General features: G+C 37.6%; 2 protein-coding genes across 2 annotated transcripts; one reads left to right on the top strand and one right to left on the bottom strand.

The window, feature by feature from the left end:
• The first annotated feature begins 10,418 nt into the window (after positions 1 to 10,418).
• LOC141838766 (4-hydroxy-3-methylbut-2-en-1-yl diphosphate synthase (ferredoxin), chloroplastic-like) lies at positions 10,419 to 16,819 on the top strand. Its single transcript, XM_074726336.1, has 20 exons — positions 10,419 to 10,526; positions 10,881 to 11,142; positions 11,517 to 11,674; positions 12,312 to 12,418; positions 12,520 to 12,620; positions 12,702 to 12,778; positions 12,930 to 13,049; positions 13,135 to 13,365; positions 14,029 to 14,145; positions 14,302 to 14,376; positions 14,457 to 14,534; positions 14,818 to 14,877; positions 14,963 to 15,025; positions 15,150 to 15,294; positions 15,376 to 15,517; positions 15,623 to 15,700; positions 15,787 to 15,946; positions 16,055 to 16,153; positions 16,244 to 16,348; positions 16,507 to 16,819. The coding sequence occupies exons 2-20, from the start codon at positions 10,914 to 10,916 to the stop codon at positions 16,606 to 16,608; spliced, it is 2,247 nt and encodes a 748-aa protein (XP_074582437.1). The 5' UTR covers positions 10,419 to 10,526; positions 10,881 to 10,913; the 3' UTR covers positions 16,609 to 16,819.
• Positions 16,820 to 17,791: 972 nt separating this feature from the next.
• On the bottom strand, positions 17,792 to 21,148 carry LOC141840089 (CASP-like protein 5A1). Its single transcript, XM_074727982.1, has 3 exons — positions 20,644 to 21,148; positions 18,434 to 18,566; positions 17,792 to 18,212 (listed from the first exon to the last, which is right to left on the bottom strand). Exons 1-3 carry the CDS (start codon positions 20,853 to 20,855, stop codon positions 18,021 to 18,023), a joined length of 537 nt encoding a protein of 178 aa, XP_074584083.1. The 5' UTR covers positions 20,856 to 21,148; the 3' UTR covers positions 17,792 to 18,020.
• Between the last annotated feature and the right edge of the window lie 1,450 nt (positions 21,149 to 22,598).

The raw sequence follows: 22,598 nt of genomic DNA, 5'->3' as shown, positions 1-22,598 counted from the left end.
TTAGCGACCGATTAGCGACCGAAAATTCGGTCGCTAATTGATGTTTTTTTGTAGTGTTGGAATCTGTGATTTGAAGTTAAGATTTCTCACATGTATTACTGAAATTGATTGATTATGATGTGTTTTTGTGCGGTTTGTTTGAGACATATTCCTAATCGGATTTAGCGACCGATTAGCGATCGAAAATTTAATCGCTAATCGATGTTTTTTTTTGTAGTGGGAGGATTTTAACCACAGTACTCCGACGGTAATGGACACCACGAAGATCTGAATCACATGCAGCTTGGAGAGAACCTTGTGCCTTTTTCCTTCAAGCTCCTGCACAATAGAATTTCAAACTGTTCCCACAAACTGGTGCACCATTCCTGCTTCATCTTCCTCGTCGTCGATTCATCCCAACAAAAATAACCTTAAATAGCGACGGAATTAGCGACCAAAATTTAATCAGTCGTTAATTTAACGATCGATATTTAAGATCGGTCGTTAACTAGCGACCGATTTAATTTCAGTCGTTAAATTACGACCGAAATAACAAATCCGTCGGTAATTTAACGATCGGAATTAAATTCGGTCGTTAAATTAACGATCGAAAATAAATCGATCGTTAATTTTAGAGCATATCAAATCACCAGGTGTATCTGCAAACGAAGAGACATTGGAAGAGAAAGCAGCCACTAAACAAGCGCTAGTGGCAGCTTACAGAGAGCACTTGCATCCTTTGGTGAGTGAGGAACTTACGACCCTGAGCAAACAATTCAAGGAGCAGGGCATCGACCACTACAAAAAAACATCGATTAGCGATCGAATTTTCGGTCGCTAAATCTGATTAGCAACCGATTCAAAAAATCGTAAAAAATTTTGTCGTAATTGGATTGAATTCCAATTCGATCGCTAATTAGCGACGAAATCCCAATTCGGTCGCTAATTTTAGCGACGGAATCCCAATTCGGTCGCTATTAGCGACGGAATTTGAATTCGATCGCTAAAATTAGCGACCGAATTAAGATTCCGTCGCTAATTAGCGACCGAATTGGAATTCGGTCGCTAAATCCAATTACGACAAAATTTTTTATGATTTTTTGAATCGGTCGCAATCAGATTTAGCGATCGAAAATTCGATCGCTAATCGATGTTTTTTTTGTAGTGTTGGAATATGTGGTTTGAAGTTAGGATTTCTCACATGTATTATTGAAATTGATTGATTATGATGTGCTATTTGTTTGAGACATGTTCCTAATCGGATTTAGCGACCGATTAGCGATCGAAAATTTGATCGCTAATTGATGTTTTTTTTGTAGTGGGAGGATTTGAACCACAGTACTCTGACGATAATGGACACCACGAAGATCTGAATCACATGCAGCTTAGAGAGAACCTCGTGCCTTCTTTCCTTCAAGCTCCTGCGCAGTAGAATTTCGAATTGTTCCCACCAACTGGTGCACCATTCCTGCTTCATCTTCCTCGTCGTCGACTCGTCCCTACAAAAATAACCTTAAATAGCGACAGAATTAGCGATCGAAATTTAATCAATCGCTAATTTAACGACCGATATTTAAGATCGATCGTTAACTTGCGACCGATTTAATTTCAGTCGTTAAATTACGATCGAAATAATAAATCCGTCGGTAATTTAACGATCGGAATTAAATTCGGTCGTTAAATTAACGATCAAAAATAAATCGATTGTTAATTTTAGAGCATATCAAATCAATAGGTTTATCTGCAAACGAAGAGACATTGGAAGAGAAAGCAGCCACAAAACAAGCGCTAGTGGCAGCTTACAGAGACCACTTGCATCGTTTGGTGAGTGAGGAACTCACGACCCTGAGCAAACAATTCAAGGAGCAGGGCATCGACCACTATAAAAAAACATCGATTAGCGATCGAATTTTCGGTCGCTAAATCCGAAATAGCAACCGATTAGCGACCGATTCAAAAAATCGTAAAAAATTTTGTCGTAATTGGATTGAATTCCAATTCGATCGCTAATTAGCTACGGAATCCCAATTCGGTAGCTAATTTTAGCGACAGAATTTGAATTCGATCGCTAAAATTAGCGATCGAATTAAGATTCCGTCGCTAATTAGTGACCGAATTGGAATTCAGTCGCTAAATCCAATTACGACAAAATTTTTTATGATTTTTTGAATCGGTCGCTAATCAGATTTAGCGACCGATTAGCGACCGAAAATTCGATCGCTAATCGATGTTTTTTTTGTAGTGTTGGAATCTGTGGTTTGAAGTTAGGATTTCTCACATGTATTACTGAAATTGATTGATTATGATGTGCTGTTTGTTTGAGACATGTTCCTAATCGGATTTAGCGACCGATTAGCGATCGAAAATTCGATCGCTAATTGATGTTTTTTTGTAGTGGGAGGATTTGAACCACAGTACTCTAACGATAATGGACACCACGAAGATCTGAATCACATGCAGCTTAGAGAGAACCTCGTGCCTTCTTTCCTTCAAGCTCCTGCGCAGTAGAATTTCGAATTGTTCCCACCAACTGGTGCACCACTCCTGCTTCATCTTCCTCGTCGTCGACTCGTCCCTACAAAAATAACCTTAAATAGCGACAGAATTAGCGATCAAAATTTAATCAGTCGCTAATTTAACGACCGATATTTAAGATCGATCGTTAACTTGCGACCGATTTAATTTCAGTCGTTAAATTACGATCGAAATAATAAATCCGTCGGTAATTTAACGATCGGAATTAAATTCGGTCGTTAAATTAACGATCAAAAATAAATCGATCGTTAATTTTAGAGCATATCAAATCAATAGGTTTATCTGCAAACGAAGAGACATTGGAAGAGAAAGCAGCCACTAAACAAGCGCTAGTGGCAGCTTACAGAGAGCACTTGCATCGTTTGGTGAGTGAGGAACTCACGACCCTGAGCAAACAATTCAAGGAGCAGGGCATCGACCACTACAAAAAAACATCGATTAGCGATCGAATTTTCGGTCGCTAAATCCGATTAGCAACCGATTCAAAAAATCGTAAAAAATTTTGTCGTAATTGGATTGAATTCCAATTCGATCGCTAATTAGCGACGGAATCCCAATTCGGTAGCTAATTTTAGCGACGGAATTTGAATTCGATCGCTAAAATTAGCGATCGAATTAAGATTCCGTCGCTAATTAGTGACCGAATTGGAATTCGGTCGCTAAATCCAATTACGGCAAAATTTTTTATGATTTTTTGAATTGGTCGCTAATCGGATTTAGCGACCGATTAGCGACCGAAAATTCGATCGCTAATCGATGTTTTTTTTGTAGTGTTGGAATCTGTGGTTTGAAGTTAGGATTTCTCACATGTATTACTGAAATTGATTGATTATGATGTGTTTTTGTGCTGTTTGTTTGAGACATGTTCCTAATCGGATTTAGCGACCGATTAGCGATCGAAAATTCGATCGCTAATTGATGTTTTTTTATAGTGGGAGGATTTGAACCACAGTACTCCGACGATATGGACACCATGAAGATCTGAATCACATGCAGCTTAGAGAGAACCTCGTGCCTTCTTTCCTTCAAGCTCCTGCGCAGTAGAATTTCAAATTGTTCCCACCAACTGGTGCACCATTCCTGCTTCATCTTCCTCGTCGTCGACTCGTCCCTACAAAAATAACCTTAAATAGCGACAGAATTAGCGATCGAAATTTAATCAGTCGCTAATTTAACGACCGATATTTAAGATCGATCGTTAACTAGCGATCGATTTAATTTCAGTCGTTAAATTACGATCGAAATAATAAATCCGTCAGTAATTTAACTATCGGAATTAAATTCGGTCGTTAAATTAACGATCAAAAATAAATCGATCGTTAATTTTAGAGCATATCAAATCACTAGGTTTATCTGCAAAACGAAGAGACATTGGAAGAGAAAGCAGCCACTAAACAAGCGCTAGTGGCAGCTTACAGAGAGCACTTGCATCCTTTGGTGAGTGAGGAACTCACGACCCTGAGCAAACAATTCAAGGAGCAGGGCATCGACCACTACAAAAAAACATCGATTAGCGATCGAATTTTTGGTCGCTAATCGGTCGCTAAATCAGATTAGCAACCGATTAGCGACCGATTCAAAAAATCATAAAAAATTTTGTCGTAATTGGATTTAGCGACCGAATTCCAATTCAATCGCTAATTAGCGACGGAATCCCAATTCGGTCGCTAATTTTAGCGACGGAATTTAAATTCGGTCGCTAAATTAGCGATGGAATCCCAATTCGATCGCTAAAATTAAGATTTCATCGCTAATTTGCGACCGAATTAGAATTCGATCGTTAAATCCAATTACGACAAAATTTTTTATGATTTTTTGAATCAGTCGCTAATCGAATTTAGCGACCGAAAATTCGATCGCTAATCGATGTTTTTTTGTAGTGTTGGAATCTGTGGTTTTGTTACCTCCGCTTTTTTTGTGCAGTCTTGTTTGAATTTTGTACATAATAATTGTGGCCTTGCTTTTGTTTTGTTTTGTTTTGTCCTTTCCATTCCAGAGGGGCCATAAGTTTAAAGGAAGCAGTTCCCAGTTTTGTGCGACGTGATTCTTTATACTCATATATGGCGCTCACGCGGATTGGCCCTGGAAAGAAATGAACTGCATGCTATAAATGTTCGCAGATTGGAATCTGTGGTTTGAAGTTAGGATTTCTCACAAGTATTACTGAAATTGATTGATTATGATGTGTTTTTGTGCTGTTTGTTTGAGACATGTTCCTAATCGGATTTAGCGACCGATTAGCGATCGAAAATTCGATCGCTAATTGATGTTTTTTTTTTGTAGTGGGAGGATTTGAACCACAGTACTCCGACGATAATGGACACCACGAAGATCTGAATCACATGCAACTTGGAGAGAACCTCGTGCCTTCTTTCCTTCAAGCTCCTGCGCAGTAGAATTTCGAATTGTTCCCACCAACTGGTGCACCATTCCTGCTTCATCTTCCTCGTCGTCGACTCGTCCCTACAAAAATAACCTTAAATAGCGACAGAATTAGCGATCAAAATTTAATTAGTCGCTAATTTAACGATCGATATTTAAGATCGATCGTTAACTAGCGACCGATTTAATTTCAGTCGTTAAATTACGATCCGAAATAATAAATCCGTCGGTAATTTAACGATCGGAATTAAATTCGGTCGTTAAATTAACGATCAAAAATAAATCGATCGTTAATTTTAGAGCATATCAAATCACTTGGTTTATCTGCAAACGAAAAGACATTGGAAGAGAAAGCAGCCACTAAACAAGCGCTAGTGGCAGCTTACAGAGAGCACTTGCATCCTTTGGTGAGTGAGGAACTCACGACCCTGAGCAAACAATTCAAGGAGCAGGGCATCGACCACTACAAAAAAACATCGATTAGCGATCGAATTTTTGGTCGCTAATCGGTCGCTAAATCCGATTAGCAACCGATTAGCGACCGATTCAAAAAATCATAAAAAATTTTGTCTTAATTGGATTTAGCGATCGGAATTCGATCGCTAATTAGCGACGGAATCCCAATTCGGTCGCTAATTTTAGCGACGGAATTTGAATTCGGTCGCTAAAATTAGCGACCGAATTAAGATTTGAATTTCGAATTGGAATTCGCTAAATCCAATTACGATAAAAAATTTTATGATTTTTTGAATCGGTCGCTAATCGGTCGCTAATCGATTTAGCGAAAAAATTCGGTCGCTAATCGATGTTTTTTTTGTAGTAATTGGAATATGTGGTTTGAAGTTAGGATTTCTCACATGTATTACTGAAATTGATTGATTATGATGTGTTTTTGTGATGTTTGTTTGAGACATATTCCTATTCGGATTTAGCGACCGATTAGCGACCGAAAATTCGATCACTAATCGATGTTTTTTTTTGTAGTGGGAGGATTTGAACCACAGTACTCCGACGATAATGGACACCACGAAGATCTGAATCACATGCAGCTTGGAGAGAACCTCGTGCCTTCTTTCCTTCAAGCTCCTGCGCAGTAGAATTTCGAACTGTTCCCACCAACTGGTGCACCATTCCTGCTTCATCTTCCTCGTCGTCGACTCGTCCACTACAAAAATAACCTTAAATAGCGACGGAGTTAGCGATCAAAATTTAATCAGTCGCTAATTTAACGATCGATATTTAAGATCGGTCGTTAACTAGCGACTGATTTAATTTCAGTCGTTAAATTACGACCGAAATAACAAATCCGTCGGTAATTTAACGATCGGAATTAAATTCGATCGTTAAATTAACGATCGAAAATAAATTGATAGTTAATTTTAGAGCATATCAAATCACCAGATGTATCTGCAAACGAAGAGACATTAGAAGAGAAAGCAGCCACTAAACAAGCGCTTGTGGCAGCTTACAGAGAGCACTTGCATCCTTTGGTGAGTGAGGAACTCACGACCCTGAGCAAACAATTCAAGGAGCAGGGCATCGACCACTACAAAAAAAATATCGATTAGCGACCGAATTTTTGGTCGCTAATCGGTCGCTAAATCTGATTAGCGACCGATTCAAAAAATCGTAAAAAATTTCATCGTAATTGGATTTAGCGACGGAATTCCAATTCGGTCGCTAATTAGCGACGGAATTCCAATTCGATCGCTAAATCCAATTACGATGAAATTTTTTATGATTTTTTAAATTGGTCGCTAATCGGATTTAACGACCGATTAGCGATTGAAAATTCGGTCGCTAATCGATGTTTTTTTTTGTAGTGGTCGATGGCAATCCGACGATCCTTGAATTGTTTGCTCAGGGTGGTCATGAGTTCCTCACTCACCAAAGGATGCAAGTGCTCTCTGTAAGCTGCCACTAGCGCTTGTTTAGTGGCTGCTTTTCCACTTTTAATGTCTCTTCGTTTGCAGATATACATGGTGATTTGATATGCTCTAAAATTAACGACCAATTTATTTTCAATCGTTAATTTAACGATCGAATATAATTTTGGTCGTTAAATTACTGACGGATTTGTTATTTCGGTCACAATTTAACGACTGAAATTAAATTTCGGTTGTTAAATTACCGATCGAAAATAAATCGATCGTTAATTTTAGAGCATATCAAATCACCAGGTGTATCTGCAAACGAAGAAATATTGGAAGAGAAAGCAGCCACTAAACAAGCGCTAGTGGCAACTTACAGAGAGCACTTGCATCCTTTGGTGAGTGAGGAACTCACGACCCTGAGCAAAATATTCAAGGAGCAGGGCATCGACCACTACAAAAAAAACATCGATTAGCGATCGAATTTTCAGTCGCTAAATCCGATTAGCGATCGAATTTTCGGTCGCTAAATCCGATTAGCGACCGATTCAAAAAATCATAAAAAAATTTGTTGTAATTGGATTTAACGACCGAATTCCAATTCGGTCGCTAATTAGCGACGGAATTCCAATTCGGTCGCTAATTTTAGCGACAGAATTTGAATTCGATCGCTAAATTAGCGATCGAATTAAGATTTCGTCGCTAATTAGCAACCAAATTCCAATTCGGTCGCTAAATCCAATTACGATGAAATTTTTTATGATTTTTTGAATCGGTCGTTAATCGGTCGCTAAATCCGATTACACAGGAATATACACGTGACACAGTGCGGAAAACTCTGCTGCCACATGCCGATCTCTATCGTTCTCCACCGAGCTGACACACACCTTTGTTGATCTCCATACCTCAGAGCACACCTCAGAGGTCAGCTGACACACGTCGTTCTCCACCGAGCTGACACACATCTCTGCTGATCTCCACATCTCAGAGGTCAGCTGACACATGTCGATCTCCATCGAGCTCCACACCTCTGCTGATCTTCCCACCTCAGAGGTCAGCACTGACGCACACACTGTTGATCTCCACACCTCAGCATATCTCTCACTACAAAAAAAACATCGATTAGCTACCGAATTTTCGGTCGCTAATCGGTCGCTAAATCCGATTAGCGACTGATTCAAAAAATCGTAAAAAATTTCGTCGTAATTGAATTTAGCGACCGAATTAGAATTTGGTCGCTAATTAGCGACGGAATCTTAATTCGGCCGCTAATTTAGTGACCGAATTCAAATTCTGTCGCTAAATTGGAATTGGAATTCAGTCGCTAAATTCAATTACGATGAAATTTTTTATGATTTTTTGAATCAGTCGCTAATCGGATTTAGCGACCGAAAATTCGATCGCTAATCGGATTTAGCGATCGAAAATTCGGTCGCTAAGCGATGTTTTTTTTTTTGTAGTGGTCGATGCCCTGCTCCTTGAATTGTTTGCTCGGGGTCGTGAGTTCCTCACTCACCAAAGGATGCAAGTGCTCTGTGTAAGCTGCCACTAGTGCTTATTTAGTGGTTGCTTTCTCTTCCAATGTCTCTTTAATTCGTTTGCAGATACACCTGGTGATTTGATATGCTCTAAAATTAACGATCGATTTATTTTCAGTCGTTAATTTAACGATCGAATTTAATTTCGGTCGTTAAATTACCGACGGATTTGTTATTTCGGTCGCAATTTAACGATTAAAATTAAATCGGTCGCTAATCAACGACCGAAATTGAATCGGTCGCTAGTTAACGATCGATCTTAAATAGCGGTCGTTAAATTAGCGACTGAATAAATTTTGATCGCTAATTCCGTCGCTATTTAAGTTTATTTTTTAGTGCATGGTTTCGGCGTTGCAGCTTTTTCTTTTGCAAAAATCTATTTTAATTTTTTGCATTTGATTCTTCTTTTCTACAAAAGGTGGTGAAATCCGTGGTGACGTGGCGGCACGATCGGCATTTGATTCTTCGATGACATGACAAAGTGCTGCTCATTTTCGAGTTCCCAAAAATGGGAAGCTAAAACAAACGCCAGAGAGCACTAAAAAATAACCTTAAATTTAGTAATTAGTGTGACACAAAGTTAAAACTAAAGGCAAGTGTTGTAAGAAGTATGATAAGCTTCTGTTATGAACTGCAGATGATGAGATTGAATGCCCCGGAGTGATGATTTGTAACCGTCCTAGCTAAGTTAGTGAGTTTTTATAGATGAGCATTACACGATACCAGAACTCCTGAATGAGTGGCATATCCTGTGTTATAGACAATCCAGACACTGAGGCCCACAAGACAACTGAACAATGCAATCTTAACCAATTAAGGAAAAAGATTCTCATTTAATGATGGTTGAAGTAGGTTAACCAAGTCAGAATATAATTGATCAGTTCCCATATTGTTTTATTCCATTGTTATAGACGAATTGGCTCATTTCATGTCATTTTATTTCATTTTCCTACAAGGATGGAAAGTGAGAGATAAATGAAGATGGTAACAGGATAAAAGAGAAAGTACAGAGTGATCCTCTCATGTTGTTTTCTTTACAGTTGTTTTCTCATGATTTCCTTGTGTTTCGTAGTTCATCATTTCGTCGTTGTTTTTTTCTGTTTCAAAATGTGTAAATAATGAAAGTTAGGAAAAGTTAGATCAGGAAATTTGTTATTTACATCCAATATAAATGCTTGCTCCATGATAACAATGCTCACAAATTTTTAATGTTCTTCCACTTGATGCAGAAATTTGAGCTGAAGCGGAAATGGTTTCTACTGCAGTTGATCGGTAATTTGTCGAACGACGAACTCTTAACCTCCAACTTGGCTGCCAAGTTGAATGGTTATGCTGCGGAGCTTTGCCCTTCAAATATCCAAAGCAAGATTAGTGCCAAGATCGACGAGATAGTAAAAGTTCATTGGCCTCTCCTGCGAGATATATAGCAGAGCTGCCCTCCCTACTTTGGACAGTCATTGTCATCCAGAAGGATGTCTGGAGGATCTAGAAGTCCTCAGATCATCCTGGTTCGCTCCCTCATCTTTTTTTCCCCCAGTTCCTTTGCCATTTGAATTTTGTAGAGCTTTATGAACCTGAAGTAGCTCTGCTTCATTCTATACAACGTGTAATCTTTTCTTGAGAATCCACTGTGCAAGACGAGTGATGTAATATATAGAGCAGTATCTGCACCTCACTTTTCTGACCACCTTCGCATTTTGTCGAACACCTGCTCTACGCTATCGCCCGGGGTTCCTTCGTCGGCGGAGCTATGCGAGTCCTCCGTCCCTTGCCCGACGGGCATCGGCAGCGTAACCTCCCTGGCGCCGCCCATGCAGCTAGCATCTGCTAGATCGCCGCGGCCCACCGTCCTGATCCAATTGGGCTGCTTATTTCAGATCCAAAGGTTCAACTGTTGGTGCGGTCAAACATTGCGTGCTCAATTAGCTAAACACGAGCCTTGAGATGCGGTTCCTAACCGGGCTGCTAAGGCTACGTTGAAGCTTGGAAGCGATGGGACTGGCGATTTGACCCATGCGAAGGCGACGGGAGGTATCTCAATTCAATCTCTTTGTGCAAGAATTCATACGGCGTTTAATTTGTGTACAAAAATGTGAAAAACGCAGAATTTGGGGGGAGTGGGACTTCTGTTGGTTGATTGTGAGGGCCAAAAACTCCAGCACAAGCGCATCGGCAACTGATGCAGCATTAGAGGCGGAGGAAGCTCTCGAACTCGGAGTCGGTGAGAAGCGCCTTCCGATCGATCTTGTTTTGCTCTTGCTTTCTCTTAGACTCGTTGAATTCGAACACAGCTCATTTGGTACTCCGGGATCTTTGATAGTTAGGCTCGGTGGAAGACTAGATGCCTAATCGTCGAGCGCTCTAAAATATTTCAGCCTCGCTTGTGAATTTGATTGTAGTTTTTCTTAACTTTCTTCTGTTTGTTTTCGAGACAAACATCTGCAATCGCTATTTCTTTCTTGATCTATAAATCTGTTGTTGACTTGGAGGCAGTCAGTTACTCGATCTTAGTTGCTCCTGCAAACCAGAAGGTGTTATCCGTTGCTGTCAGCATAACAATTGATTCTTTTCACAGGTTTGGTAAGGCGGGGAAAAGGTATAGAGGATCATGGCGACTAGAACAATGCCTTCATTGATGACTGGCATGACTGATCTGCGGACCAGTGACTGCACCTTCGGCTTCGTGAAGAATGTAGACTTTGCTAGGATTGCTTGTGCTCCTGGGCAACAAAGAATGAAGCCTCAGAGAAGAATTGTGTCTGTGATCAGAAATTCTTCCAAATCTGGCTCCGAGATTGTGGAGCTGGAGCCTGCTTCAGAAGGAAGTCCTCTCCTAGGTACAAAAATATGAGTCCTGTGCCATTTAGATGTTTGGGCTGTCTAGTTATCTTGATTATGTTCAAAAGATTTTTACAATGGTCCATTCGAAGTCCTGATCTTACATGCTCTGAAAATGTGCCATACCTTGCAATTTAATACACGGGACACCATCTTTCATTTATATTAATTTAGCCTAGCATTTGGTCCTTTTCTTGTTTTCTATATGCAAAATGAGTTAGAAAGTCTTGCCTGATTCTTAACAACAGCTAATTAAATTGTTTAGTTATCAATTGAGATCGTTAGACAAGTCAGATAATGCTTGCTGGAAGTATGAAAAGACCTATGCCGGACAAAAGCAATCCTTCTAACACTATGTTTTCTGTTTCCCTAGTTCCCAGGCAGAAATATTGTGAATCTTTATACAAGACCGTGAGGAGAAAGACTTGTACTGTGATGGTAGGGAATGTGGCCCTTGGCAGTGAGCATCCCATACGAGTTCAGACTATGACCACTTCAGATACCAAGGATGTTGACAAGACTGTTGAGGAGGTCTGTTTACATAACCTTTTGATTTCACACATTTAATCTTGTATTTGTACCATTCTGCTGATACCAAAGCATATTTCTAAATCTCATTAGCAATGCTTAAACTTATCATCAGATTGTTAAAACTTAAGATTGATTGAATGGCCTTCTCTCTTTTTGCTTCCTTCATTCTCACTCCAATGGTATCACTAATAAAAGTGATGATTATTGATTAATGCATTTTCTTGTTTCTTAACCTCAATAATCCTAAAACAGGATTTATGGACTAAAGAATTAGCAATCTTAAGGCAATTTCGTGCCTTCTAACTTTTGAATTGCTTTAGAAGGAGAGAGTTGAAAGATACTAGTTTCTTACTTCAATGTAGAAAAGGGTGAGCAAATGATAATTTGAAATTACCTCTTATTACCTTCCTATCGAGTGTGGATTTGGTTATAACCATGATTTATGTCATTATTGCTTTTTCAGTCTTTTCCAAATAACCCCCATTTTGATGATCAGAAATTCATTGTTATATCTCATTATTTTATTGTGTTTTGTCTTTTTTTTGTTCCCAAGTGAAACTGTCATGTTGATCCTTACTATCCCTGATGCTTTTCTTTCTACAGTATGGTAGAAATTAATTATGTTGGGACTTGGCAGGTGATGAGAATTGCAGATAGAGGTGCAGATTTGGTCAGGATAACTGTCCAAGGGAGGAAAGAAGCTGATTCATGTTTTGAAATTAAGAATAAACTTGTTCAGAAAAAGTAGGCCTTGCAATTTTTTCACTTTGCCATTTGCCATGACAATTTTACTCTTTTGAAAACTTTCTCATACTAGTATAATTATTCTCTCTGCCAATGAACAGTTACAATATCCCTCTTGTGGCGGACATTCATTTTGCACCTGCAGTTGCACTAAGAGTAGCTGAATGTTTTGATAAGATTCGAGTCAACCCTGGAAATTTTGGTCAGACATTCTACAATTTTTTACTTTGAAGTATAGTTACTAGTGAAGTCTAACCAATAGAGCTGGAACGTTTTCTTGCAGCTGATAGGCGAGCGCAATTTGAGCAATTAGAGTATAGTGATGAAGAATATCAAAAGGAGCTTGAACATATTGAAAAGGTGCCAAAAATTAATTTGTCAGTGTTCTTCCTGCTTTTTGAAAAACTAATAACATCTATTAGTGCAGTGGATTGGTGTTATTTTACGTTTCCCATGTCCCATATGCAATTCTTCCCTATTCCTTCCATCTTATGTTCATCTTCCTACTCAGGTCTTCACTCCATTGGTTGAGAAATGCAAGAAGTACGGAAGGGCAATTCGAATAGGGACCAATCATGGTAGTCTTTCTGATCGTATTATGAGCTACTATGGAGATTCTCCCAGAGGAATGGTCTGTGCTGTTTGTAGGCTACCGCTTGATTATTTTTTTTCCCATACATGGATTGATGCTGAAGGGCTTGCTGTTCCTGCAACAGGTTGAATCTGCCTTTGAGTTTGCAAGGATATGCCGGAAGCTAGACTTCCATAACTTTGTCTTCTCAATGAAAGCAAGCAACCCAGTCATCATGGTTCAAGCCTATCGTTTGCTTGTAGCTGAGATGTATGCTCTAGGTTGGGATTATCCTCTGCACTTAGGAGTTACTGAAGCTGGAGAGGGAGAAGATGGACGGATGAAATCTGCTATTGGTATTGGCACCCTTCTTCAGGTTCATACTTTGCCAACTTTTTTTCCAAATTCCTGATGGTATCTCAAGCAGAATGGCTTTATTTGAGGATTTGAAACTCCATTTTCATGAGCCTAATGCAGGACAATGTGAACTAGATTTCTACTACTTTTTTCCAATTCAAGTATTATATTCACTATATATGATATTTTTAGCAAAACACACCTAGCAAATTTTTTGCAATAGCTTTAAGGATCATAGCATGACTGCCTTATTAACTCTTACATTCCTTTTTCATGGAAAGCATTCAGTATTTTGTTTGTTTATTTGCTTGAACCGTAATGCCTTTTTATATAGAAACATGTTTCATGATTAAATCATATTTTTTTTATATTGTAAGATTAAGCTCTAAGATCATTTTAACTATGATGCAAACTTAAAAGATCTATAAAATATAACAAGCAAGATCTATAAGCCTTTCAGTTGCCTAAATATCCCTACTTGCAGCTCATTGAATCTTAGATGATAGAGTTGTACTCAATCAAACAAAATGATAAGCCTATGGAAGTTCAATAGCCTTTGTTGATAAACTAGATCTGCTTTTTATATTCATAAGACTAGAGAAATATGTTCGCAATTTTCAATTACATTTGTTGTTGATTGTTGAACTTAATATGTCCTAACAAGTGTGGTGTTGTTCAACAGGATGGTTTGGGCGACACAATCCGGGTGTCCCTGACTGAACCACCAGAGAAAGAGATTGATCCTTGTAAGCGGTTGGCTAACCTTGGCATGCAAGCTTCAAATCTCCAGAAAGGAACTGTATGGCTCTTTCCATCTTGTCATTTTCTGTCACTCCTTGATTAACTGCCAACTGCTGTAGCAAGGATTATATATTAGATGTCTAACTGCTAGCACTTATCGACTATTTTTTTTTACCTTTATAACCTAATTTGTATCTCCTAAAAAACTATTTAGGCACCATTTGAGGAGAAACATAGACGATATTGGGATTTCCAGCGTAGAACTGGTCAACTTCCAGTGCAGAAAGAGGTTAGATCCTTTTTTTTTCCTTTTTCACTTCCATTGCATCATCTATAGAAAGTTTCTAACTTTTGCCACGTCTTGTGTAGGGTGAAGAAGTAGATTACCGAGGTGTTCTTCATCGTGATGGTTCTGTCATCATGCCAGTGTCTTTGGACATGCTGAAGGTAGGTAGTGAATGTTTCTTTTATACTCTATCCTAGTGTGTGTTACATTTGATATTTCTTGGAAAGTAAGACACCGCAATAATTGCAAAAGTCTTTTTGTAAACATTTTGTCAAGCTGTTTTAAGGTTTAGAGGTATCAACCAGTTCCATTATTATGCAGATTTAATGCTTGGAAACTTTCATTCATCATCATCTCTAAATATAATTTACATCTAGCTACCTTGTTTCTTTCATTTGCTTTATCTACTTTTCTCTTTATGATATGTTGCAAATTTGTTGTCAGACACCAGAACTTCTTTACAAGTCTCTTGCAGCTAAGCTTGTGGTTGGAATGCCTTTCAAGGTTCGTATGCCTCAAATTGCTACACTTGAAATTAGACTAGTCCAGATTCCTGTTTGTACCTTGTCAAACCTTTTCAAATTTTCAGGACCTAGCAACAGTGGACTCTATTCTTTTAAGAGAACTCCCTCCTCTGGAAGATGTTGAATCTGTAAGCTATCGCCTAATTGTTCTTTTCAACTTAAGAACTAAAAAATTGAATATCTTTCCAAAAACTGTTAAATGGTTGTGCTTCGTAAATCTAAGACCTGATTTATGTTGTTATATTTGATCAGAGGTTAGCTCTCAAAAGGTTGATTGATATAAGCATGGGCGTTATAGTTCCATTATCCGAACAGCTGGCTAAACCACTTCCTAATGCGATTGTGCTTGTTAACCTCAATGAACTTTCAACCGGGGCTCACAAGCTTTTGCCAAAAGGTGACATGGGTTTATCAACCAACTCACTTTTGCTACTTTCTGTCAAGGCTGTACTGATTCTAAATTTTGCTTTGTTTTTAGGCACTCGATTAGCTGTAACCGTTCGTGGGGACGAACCTTACGAGGAACTAAACGTCCTCAAGAATGTTGATGATATCACAATGTTGCTACATGATCTTCCATTAGTTGAAGAAAAGTTCAGCAGAGTTCATGCCGCAAGGAGGTAAATGATCTGTCCTTGTGATGCATTCAAACACAATACTATGAAATTCTTGTCTAAGCTAGATGTATCATTTGACACTTGTGCTCTTTCTTTATTCTTTTTCAGGTTGTTTGAGTATCTAGGAGAAAATTCTCTCAACTTTCCGGTTATTCACCATATCCAATTCCTTAAAGGGATCCACAGGTACGATTGCGATCTTGCTGATAAATAACTGTGTTGAGAGTGGGAAAATGTAAATTTCTTTCTCATTCTGGTCCTTAAATTGGCAGAGATGACCTGGTGATCACAGCTGGGAGCAATGCTGGTTCTCTTTTAGTCGATGGCCTGGGAGATGGTATCCTACTTGAGGCACCTGAACAGGACTTTGAGTTCCTGCGGGACACATCCTTCAACTTACTTCAAGGTTGCAGAATGCGCAACACAAAGACCGTAAGATCGATATAGATCTCCTGTTACTTCGAATTGAATCGTTGAAAACTAGTCCAATAGCTTCCTCCTCCGCGTCTTCACTCATCTGTGTGTGCAACTATATTGCAGGAGTATGTCTCCTGCCCATCCTGTGGACGAACACTCTTTGATCTTCAAGACATAAGTGCCGAGATTAGATCAAAGACTTCACATCTCCCTGGTGTTTCGGTAAATTCTGTCCCCTCAGCAGGCATTGCTTGAGCAGTCAAGCTACTTTTTTAAAATCAAAACTGAACACTCTCCTCAACACTTTCACAGATTGCCATCATGGGTTGCATCGTGAATGGACCTGGAGAGATGGCTGATGCAGATTTTGGTTATGTTGGAGGTGCCCCAGGAAAGATCGACCTTTATGTTGGGAAGGTAATTTTTGTCTTCTAAGGCATACTGTATTAAGGAATTGCGATAATCGAACTAGCGAAATGCCAGTCTCAAACTACTACATAATTCTCAGAATTAGCACTAGTAAATTTGAGAAATTATGTGTTGCTAAATTCATGATCGTGACTTTGTTGCATCAGACTGTGCTGAAGAGAGGTATCGAAATGGAGCATGCAACTGATGCTCTAATTCAGCTCATCAAGGACCATGGCCGCTGGGTCGACCCCCCAGCCGAAGAGTAGATTTCTCCCTCTGCGATCGCAAGAGAGAAAATAAATTCTCTCTTTTTTTTTTTCCTTTTCTTATTTCTCAGAACCTCAAACATTAGTCGACAGAATTTCCTTGTTGTAAGATAAATTCGATTGGGTATGTATCTTTAACCATGGTCGATGGAAAATGTTGTCCATGCTCGTTATCATCGAGAGAAGTCTGCATCCCTATTCTGCCAAAACATGAGTCTTGTTGGCTATCTCGTTGCTAGCATTAGCTTCACCCATATTCTTTTTGCATATATTTTTTTGTTCATTTTAACCTGGAGATTGAAGATCTGACTGAATAATTTGATCAAATAGAACAAATAAAAAAATGAAAAGTTTAGTTAAATCGAATAAATTAATTGAATTTAAAATTTTAATTCAATTACTTTGAAATTTTGATTTTTTTTTAAAAAAATTAATTATATTGATTCAATTTTAATTTTAAATTTTTTTTATCAAATTAAATAAATTAAAATAATTAATAAATTTTATTAATTGGATTAATTTTTAATTTTGAATTAATTCTATTCGATTTTAATATACTCTTTTGTAAAAGGTGGAATTCGCCACTTTGCGGTCCCACATGATCGGCTCTACCACCATTTGTGAGGAGATAAATCGAGAAACTGCAATTGGTCACGACGCAAAAGGGTATTGTGGTATTGTCTAGCTTCGTCAGGATACGAACTTTTAATCAAGTCTACTGCGTCGTAACCAACTCAGCTATGTCTCAGGGAACGATTTTAATCTAATACTCAATCTTAAGTGGAATCATATTGTATCTCAAACAAATCAATTAATCGGACCCAACAAATCAACAAAGCAAAACATGTCAAAATAAGAGGTCAAATTGGTCGAACCGCACGAGACAAACTAAATCGGAGGGATCAAAAGACAACCACTATGAATCAAACTTAAAAAAAGATATTACATGTTCATTTCACTCTCAGAACCAAACTCAAAACAAAAATAGTTATTCTAATTTGGTTGATACACTCCTTGCCTTCTGATATTCATCACACAACTTGGCTTCTGATATTCAATATTAGTTGATACACTCCACTATTGCTGTTGAACAACTAAAAACTCAGAACACTTTCTATGGACAAACAAAATGGAAATACATGACCAACGATGGCAATATCGAAAAGAATCATCACCTACAAAGTAGACTGGCAACAGAATCTTAACCAAGTTCAAAAAGCACACTCAGGGTACATGGTTGAGATGCAATATTGTGGACATCCATGGAGCAACCGTTCGAAGAGTACACCAAACTCATATATTAAATCAGTCCTATTGGAGTGGCATCATACTATACAAATGACAGCACTTGGCAATTTGATCATCGACGATAAACAAAAAAAAAAAAGAGATACTTCAGTCATTCTCATTCTTCATCTAGATGCCAATGACCAAAAGTTCAAGAGGAATGATGGAGAGACTGCAAACCAACTGATGAAGGCCATTGCTGTGGCGGTCTCGAAGCTCGTGCAGTGGTTCTGCGAGCATATGTTTAGATCGTTACCAATCAGGACCGTAATGCCGGCAGATGCACAGGCTGCAGCGAATGTCAGTGTGGATGTGATCTACAGTAAGAAATCAAAATATTAGTGAAATGAATAAGAAGAAAAATCAAGCAACTCCACTGAAGATGGAGTAAATGATTCCTGACTTAACCAACACATTATGGAGACGATACATTTTTAAAGACAAATCTGCTTCTAGGAAGTATGGTGACGTAGCAAAGAAATAATCTGTGAATGGAAATTCAGCTGTTATCGAGCATATGTTCGACAAATTTCCTTACCCCATCTCCGATAGTAAAGAAACAGAGAACTTTACGGTTCTGCAAGGAGCGTTTTACGAGAATAGCATATATGTCCAGCATGGCCAATGAGATACTCCACAGGCTCTGTAGGATGGCCACTGAGACCAGATAGCTGTGCCACATAGGAAAAAATATTACTTCATCTTGTACAGGTATCGTCACATATATTTCAGACAAAGCATTCAATATGTGGTACATAAAAAAACATATATTAGCAACTTTTTATACTAAATCGCTTCTTTGAGCAACCAACTAATGAAGCATTAGATTGTCGAAAAGTCCTGATTCTCCAGTAAAAGTAACACGAAAATAATGGAAGATTTAGAATCAGGATATGCTTCATTCCCAGTTGCACTGAGTTGACAAACAAAATACTAATGTCCACTTCTTTTAGTTTTCCATTAAGGGCTTATCGAATTTGATCGAAGAGGATGGTAAGCCAATCCAAGTTAAGTAACAAATGCAATACCATAGTTTAAGGGCAAGATGACATTTATTAATCACATAAACTCATCAACAAAAATAAACATTGTTGGCTGATCGACATAATACTTACTAAATCTAAAACTGTAATTTGATAATAGCACCCTATGCTCATTAAGAATTACTAGGTGAAAATTCACATACAACTGGGGGACAGAACAAATCTACAATCTAACAAACTCTGGGAATAAGACATGACCTTATTATGCTTGATCATACAACCTGGAATAATACAACCATCTGCCTGATGTGCTACACTTACAACGCACAGATAACTGATGAATAGTTGCATTGAGCTATGATGTATTTGTTTTCAGTAAAACTTGCTTTACACATGCGAATAATGCATTCCTTTTTTGGTGTTGTAAAATTCACAAGTCTAAGATTGTTTCAGAAGATCAAATTTCAAAACATCAGCCATGGATCAAAATGACAGCTACAAAGGCAGACAAAACTGTTATCCTAATTGTCATCACTCACAGAATCATCTCATACCCACAACTTGAATATAAAAATCATTCAAAGCAACTAATAAATGTAATCACAAGCAAATCTCTGTTGTTTCCAAGTTTCTTATCTTCTGAAACTCCACATTACCATTATAACAGAACAATTCAACATAATTTGCTCAAATTTCTGCTTCATCTCCCCTAATTTTTTGCCATATATGATCACTAAGAGGCTGATAAGTGATCATAATGGCTGCTAAGAGGTAAGAGGCTGATAAATTACAATATACATAAAGAAGAACCCAGAATTATGTTTCACAAGATGCACGGGCATAGCAACCATTTCACGTCCAAATCCTATAGTTCTTTTCTATCTTATGACTAGAAAGCCTAAGCACTTGGCAATTACATCTTACACATTCTCTTTCAGCACCATAAACTCCCCTCCACCTTTTTGATGAAAGGATAGAATATTAAATTATGATATTCATTAAGATATTACAATCTAGACCAATTCACTTTGATGAATCTTATATGAACATTTTAAATTTGGGTATTAGTTATAATAGACTCTCTTCTCTTCTTGTTATGATATTAATATCAGAAGATCTCATGCACCTGAAACATGAAATATTGGTGAACAAGGAAGTGAAATGTGGTGGAACTACATATTTAGTAGGAGATTCTAATCTCATATTCTAATTGAAAAAATTAATTAACTCTTAACATATTAGCTATCTAATTACTATGAATAGGTATGCATCACATTGAATGAGATATCTAGGTTTTTTGTGTAATAGGCATGGTAAAAAAACTTGATCCAATAAATATCTGATCCAATGCTGAACCAATCAGACCCAAAAATATATATTGCATTTGGATCATGGGTTTGATACGACATCTAGTTAAAATTACCAATTAATCTGACCGGATGAATGTTCGATTATATAAATATATTATCTACTCAAAATTTAGTTATATACATAGTTTAATTTGACCGGATCTTAGGTTTCAATTATACAATGTTCGATTAATCTGTCCTGCCACTGAACCTCAATTTTAATAGCATGCTCATATACAAATAGTATTTAGTTTAGCAAACAGTCTACAAAAGGTCAGGAAACGAAACACTGACTGATATAGAAAATGGTTAAAGGAAACAATTTTCTTTGAAAAAAACTGGTAAGCGCGCAGCATAAATAAGGAAAGATGGGAAATAGTAAGATTTCCACAAATAAACAACAGGCCGATGGTTACCAGAAGGCGGTTACAGAAGGGAAATCGTTGGTGGAGACCATGACGCCGAGCGCCGCGACCGCAAACGCGAACTGGAGGAGACGAAGCGCGAGGCCTCCGGGCGTCCCCGGCATCCCTTGCACCTCCTTCATCCTTACCCTGGGCGGGTTCTCTGCCGCATCCGTGAGGGGCGGCGCCTCCACGGGGTGCACCGTCGGCCTGCTCACGAACATCTCGCTCGCCGCCAACCCCCAGATCAGCAGAACCCAATAAATATACAAGGCGTCAGCTCGGCGGAATCCCACCACCTCATCTCTCGCGGCCGCTGCCGCCGCCTCCAAATCGCGAGACTGGAAGCTCCAACGATCGAGATCTGTTCCCGAACTCAACGAAGAGATCCAATACCGGCGGTGAGGAAGCAATCGCGAGAGACGAAACCCTAACCAGAGCTCCACAGTTCGAAGGGAATCGATCGATTCGAGCTCGATAGAGGAAGGAGATAGCCGCAGTCGATCGACAGGAGACAAGAAAATGAGACGCAAGACACGAGAAATATTATAATTCAATAATGTAATTTTCAGCGAAACCGCTTGAGTCACTACTTGTGTAACGACTCGCATGGGGCGCTGTGACCAGGATGATTCGTAATCGAAGTCGTGACTTGAAAGGCGTCTTGGTATCTATCATGAGGGGCACGCCGTGACAGTTCGGCTAGCAAGTTTTTAACCTCATGCTATTGGAAGTCAACCAGGGTCCCACCTTTGTTTCGTTTCCTCTTGAATCATCGTACGGGTAGTTTTTTGGGTTCAGAAACGCAGAGACAACACTGAAAACTTGTCACGGGTAATCGTCGGCGTGCAAAAAGTCATGACACGACGCAAAATGTCGGGAAAACAAATAATAAAAAGACACCTTTTATTATTAAAATTACTCTAAATAATTTTAGCAATTATTCTCATTGCAATTTCATTAAAATGATTCCCTAAACTTAGTCAAAATTATATCAATTATAAATTTTTTAATAAAATTATTATAATAAAATCGAATTAATTTTAATTAAATAATATGTTTTAATTAACATTTAAATAGTTTTGTAAATATATTAAATAATTTTGACTAAAATAATTAACTAAAATAAGGATATTTTTGAGATAGGAGATGAGACATATTAGTTATTTAAAATGTATAAATATATTTGATGGATATGACCTTATTTTTTATGCATTCAATAATTATTTTAATTTCAAACTCGTATTAAAAAATATCAAAAAGATTATTAAAATAAACTTATAATTCTTGAACAAACAATATTTCTTTCGGTGGACCAAAAATATTCATTTTCTTTAGTCGAAATGTTAAATATTAAATTCTAAATTTTAAATTAAAAATATATATTTTTTATACTAAATGTTCATACGGTGTACAACATAAAATGTGTAACATATTATTTATCATATATATATATGCTTGATATACTGCACATCTTATACTACACTACATGAACATCTAATATATATCAATCTAAATATTAAATTCTAAATTATAAAATTTAAATCCTAAATTTTAAATAAAAATATATATATATATATATATATATATATATATATATATCATGAGCTAGCTGTGTAGCATATAAAATGCGCAATATATCATTTACTTTATAGTAATGATATATCTTATATCCTAAATTTTAAATTTAAAAAAATAAAATAAAATTTAAAAAAATTAATATTAGATGTTCACATATTGCTCCGAAATAAAAAGTCAACATATAATCTTTCTATGTATATATATTGGCTAAATAAAAAATGTGAAAGACCTTTTAAAATTTTATAATTCTTTTAGTAAAAATAAAAATAATTATTTTAGTATTTAAAATGGATGGAGATGGAAAAGAAAAAAGGAAATTTAAACAGAACGATTTTTTATTTTATTTTTAAAATAGAATATTTTTGACCTAATGAAAATAAAATAAA

The sequence above is a fragment of the Curcuma longa genome, chromosome 11 (assembly GCF_044706935.1).
Source record: "Curcuma longa cultivar G26 ecotype Majalengka, Jawa Barat chromosome 11, ITB_CL_G26_1.1, whole genome shotgun sequence".
Taxonomy (NCBI): Eukaryota; Viridiplantae; Streptophyta; class Magnoliopsida; order Zingiberales; family Zingiberaceae; genus Curcuma; species Curcuma longa.
This window is presented reverse-complemented; position numbering and strand designations above follow the sequence as displayed.

Coding starts and splice junctions, on each gene's coding strand:
- LOC141838766 (XM_074726336.1), top strand. CDS start 10,914: ATGGCGACTAGAACAATGCCTTCATTGATGACTGGCATGACTGATCTG. Junction 14,146..14,301: donor CAAATCTCCAGAAAGGAACT/GTATGGCTCTTT, acceptor AAAACTATTTAG/GCACCATTTGAGGAGAAACA. Junction 15,518..15,622: donor AGAGTTCATGCCGCAAGGAG/GTAAATGATCTG, acceptor ATTCTTTTTCAG/GTTGTTTGAGTATCTAGGAG.
- LOC141840089 (XM_074727982.1), bottom strand. CDS start 20,855: ATGTTCGTGAGCAGGCCGACGGTGCACCCCGTGGAGGCGCCGCCCCTC. Junction 18,567..20,643: donor CCTTCTGTAACCGCCTTCTG/GTAACCATCGGC, acceptor TATGTGGCACAG/CTATCTGGTCTCAGTGGCCA. Junction 18,213..18,433: donor TCTTTACTATCGGAGATGGG/GTAAGGAAATTT, acceptor TTCTTACTGTAG/ATCACATCCACACTGACATT.